A 4,527-nucleotide genomic window follows, 5' to 3' on the forward strand; every position below is an offset into this window, starting at 1 on the left:
CGAGATTTAAACTAAATTTCTTATTTCATATCCACAACACCAAATCAACGTCTGCATTTAATACCCATTCATCGAATATTCTCATTTTCATTTCTCTTTGGCAGTGAAGGTATTTTCATCTCCTCTCTTTTTGTACAATTACAAATCTTTCTCTTGTTGAATCAGAGTTGAAAGCAGTGATATTCAATGATGATGATATTGAAGGCCAAAAACAAACCTCTAAAGCTAATCCTAGTAGTTGAAGCTTGAATGCTTGATGTTGTAGTAAGTGATTATTTGCTTATATTTTTGTGGTTGTACTAGATATTTTGTACTAAATATTTTATATTATAAGCTAGGCCAGTTATCATATCATTCATTTATTATTATTTGTCATTTTTAATATGATATTACATTAATATATATACACTATATAAAAAAATGTATTGCCGTGTCAGCGCCGTACCCGTGTCCTATATTTTCAAAAAAAGCCGTGTCCCGTGTCCGTGTCGTGTCGTGTCCGTGTCGCTGTGTCCGTGTCCGTGTCCGTGCATCATAGTGGATTAGATAAATGGATATGAATCATATATATATATATATGATTATTACTTTATATCATATCTCATAGATAATATATAATCCTGTATAAACTGTAGCTACTTTCATTGATTAAGCTTTATAAAAATAAAATGCATTTTAATTGTACCATGCATAAGATTGCATAACATAAAAATTTTAACATATTTTATCTGTTATAATAAATTGTTTTTTTATAATAACATGGCGTTCTTATTTATAACGATACATTTTGAATTAAAACAAATAACAAGTATATTGATTTTTAGCATATGAACATGAAGGGATTGTTAATGACCCTTTAGCCATCTGAAATTGATTCTTGTTTTCTGATACCACAAAATGACCCAACTAGGTCTCATTTGACGTTTTTTTACTTACTAGCTGCTAAAGAGACCCAAGCGTCTACTTTTATTTAATTCTACTATGGAAATAAGCTTCATTTTTTTATCATATAGAATATAAACATGGATCCTCTGGATACAATTATTTGTTTCATTCTCCACGAAGAGTAAGCTTTTTTTTTTTCTTCTAAATTTCGTATGATATTTTGATGTGGACGGTCTTATTTGATACTTATCAATACTAATAATTGTCTGCAGTTGTATGGTGTTCTAACACATGGCTTCTTATTATTTTTTTTTCCCCAGGTAAGAAGTGTTGAAGTGAAGGAAGCTTTACGACTCCAAATGGAAAACAATTTTTTGATTCTAGACGTACGCCCTGAGGCAGAGTTCAAAGAGGTTTTTTTTTTCAACACTTATAAAGTTGCTTATTTCCAATACTCTAAAAAGTTTATTAATTTTCACTGCCCATATCTTATTTTGGGAAATGTCGCTCTAGGTGGCTATGCTTTGCTATCTCTATGTCTATTACTTAAAGTTAGTTATGTGATGGCGATATGAATACATCACCAAAATGGCTTTGCATTTATTGTGCGATTATCAAATCCTCACTACTAGTAGAATTATACTTGTCATGGAGAATGGTACATCTCGTGGAGACATAGCTCATGATGTATGATGTAGCATTCAGCATTTTTAATATGGTGCATAATATAAAATAGTTATAAATTAAAATTTTTATTAATATGAAATATCATAAAATTGAAAGATAAACCATTATGATAATAAAAGCTTTCAAATCAATGCTTAAGTTAAACTCGTTAACATCTCATCCCTTGAAATTCAAAATATTATAATTATTTTTTCAACTATATTGGTTTTTCCAAGAAATAACTCTAGTCTTTTTGAAAATCGTCATAATCATCAAAAGTCAAAGTTTCCCATATCTTTTATTAGCATTGTCTTCTATTTCTTAATTCTCTTTATCACCATCATCAACCTCATTTTCAATTGCAACAATGTGAAGTCTAGATAAAGATTCCATCTCTTTAATTTAGATGACTAATTTAATTCATTGAATTATGGAGGTTAACTTTAGAGTCTAAAGACTTTCATTTGAGTATATCTAAAACTGAATATATGGAGTGTAATTTTAGTAATAACAGATCTAGTGGGGGGATTATGACTTTGGGCAATCAAGTCATTATTAAAAGTAAACTTTTAAATATCTTGGGTCTATTGTTCAGAGTGATGGTGAAATAGATTTGATATTAGTAGTATAATTCAAGTTGCCTGGTTGAAGTGGAGGAATGCATCGGGCTTGTTGTGTGATAGAAAAGTCCCCCTCAAACTGAAGGAATAATTCTATAAGTTGGTGGCGAGACCTGCAATGCTATGGTGCAGAATGTTGACCATTAAAAGAGAAGCATATTATTAAGTATTGCAGAAAAGAGGATGCTCTGGTGGATGAGTGGCTTTACTCTTAGAGAAAGGATACGAAATGAGATTATACGTGAATAGGTTGGAGTAGCTCTAGTGAAAGATAAGATAGAGAGAGTCGCATTAGATGGTTTGATCACATAAAACGACAGCCTTATAAGACCTTGTTAGGAAAGTAGATGTATTAGATTTGGCTTATATTAAGAAAGGTAGAGGTAAGCCTAAAAAGGCTTGATTAGAAAATATTAGAAATGACCTTTTTTATTTGATTTAAATGAGAATTGACTCTTAACAGGACACAATAGAGAAAAATGATTTATGTAGCGGACCCCGCATAGTGACATAAAGTTTTGATGTTGTTGTTGTTGTTATTTGACAACATCCATCTTTTGCTATTAGTCACTCATTTGTATCATCTATGTCAGCCAAAAATATGATCGATTACATCACGATAGTTGTATATGTGAATCCATGCTCTATTATATAAGGTGACCATGATCTATTATGTTTCTTTTTTTGTTATGAATCTACAATAATCTACAATTGAAATATCATTTTAATTACCGCATTAGAAACATTTATGAAATAAATCAACACATATTTTGGTTTTTTACATACATGTTCAAATATACTTTAATTGTGTTTAGATCTAGATGAACTATAGGCTAGGGTAAGGACTTTGTTTGCAAAACTTTGTAAGTATAGAGCTCCCTGACTTTACGCCTGCCACCAATTAGCTGGAAGTAATGAAATATTTAATTGATTTTCTTATAATTCAAATATTAAAATATTACTTATTGTTAATGATAATTTTACTTATACAATGATGAATGGTAACCAAGTGGTCCTTTGTCTTACTGCTGGTGGAATACCACATAACTTTTTACCTCTAATACTGACTCTTAATTCATTGCTAATTTTATTTTCTTCATCCACATTCTTAAATAATATTTCAATGCATGAATATAGTCCCTTAAATATCTCCCTATCCTTCACAATATTTTGATTATTGCAAAAATATATAGGATTTGGAAAATGTGTAGTTGAATGTAAAGTTCAGTGGAATTGCACTTCCCATCTTCTATTAATAATAAAAAAAATGCTCGTATTTATCATTGTTATTGAAGTTAGAACAATTGCTTCTTATATATATATATATATATGTATAACACATTTGAGTCTTCCTATCTCAATGAACCAATCTAAGGAACTTTAATAGAGGGCCACCAACTTTTTTATAGCATAAACAATAGTATTCCAAAATAATTGCTGTGAGATGGTTTGTTAAAAACCCAATACAAATTTCTCACAGGTAAATATTTCCTTCAAATTTAATTGTCACTAATGAAGACTTTGTAAAGTCAAGAATGTAGTAGCAAAACAAGTCTCAACAAGCTTGACATGTGATCGCTTATTCATACATTTTTTTTTTGGGACATTTAGGCCATTTAAGGGAAACTCACACACACAACGCATACACATAGACTCGGACCCTGAACCTCTTAGTTGGAAGCCAAAGCTCTCAACCAATAGGCCAAGGAGAGTTGAGTATACATTTTTTCATAATGTAAAGCAAATAATGTATTGAATATATGAAACTATGTACCATCATTTTCTCAAAGCATTGCCTTAGTCTTTCAATTTTGAAAAAAATCTTTAATCATTAAATCTAAACAATGAGCAGCACAGGGAGCCCAATATATGTGTGGATATTTCACTATCAATAACTTTCTTGCAATGAGATTAAAAAAATGAGAGAATAAATTAATATCCCATGTAAAATAGTATACGAGTAGACGATCATGAAATTTTATATTGTGAGTAACACTTGCGAGGACATTCTTAGAAGCATTATTATTAATCACTTGAATTGCATTATGTGGCCCAATACAACAACAAGAACAACAGCCGTTATTCCACTATGTGGGGTTGGCTAGATGAATCTATTTTTTTTCTATTGTGTTCTGTTAAGGGTCAAATTCTCATCTAAATCTAATAAAGAAATGTGATTTCTAATATTTTCTAAGTCTTTTTAGGTCTAGCTCTACCTTTTCGTAATATAAGTCAAATCTAATATATCCACTTTCCTAATTGGGTCATCGGATGGCCGCCGTTTTATGTGACCAAACCATCTAAGGTAACTCTCTGTAATCTTATCTTCCACTGGAGCTATTCCAACCTTTTCACG

The 4,527-nt window shown here is 30.7% G+C and overlaps 1 protein-coding gene across 1 annotated transcript in view; it reads left to right on the forward strand.

Moving 5' to 3' along the window:
• LOC110094790 (rhodanese-like domain-containing protein 14, chloroplastic) overlaps positions 1 to 1,298 on the forward strand; it is a gene marked incomplete at its 3' end in the record, with an annotated part of 7,893 nt that extends 6,595 nt beyond the window's left edge. The window contains 1 exon segment of the mRNA XM_020820116.2: positions 1,206 to 1,298. Within this exon segment, the coding sequence (XP_020675775.1) occupies positions 1,206 to 1,298 (93 nt within the window).
• Between the last annotated feature and the right edge of the window lie 3,229 nt (positions 1,299 to 4,527).

Source organism: Dendrobium catenatum, unplaced genomic scaffold (assembly GCF_001605985.2).
Source record: "Dendrobium catenatum unplaced genomic scaffold, ASM160598v2 fragScaff_scaffold_133, whole genome shotgun sequence".
Lineage (NCBI taxonomy): Eukaryota > Viridiplantae > Streptophyta > Magnoliopsida > Asparagales > Orchidaceae > Dendrobium > Dendrobium catenatum.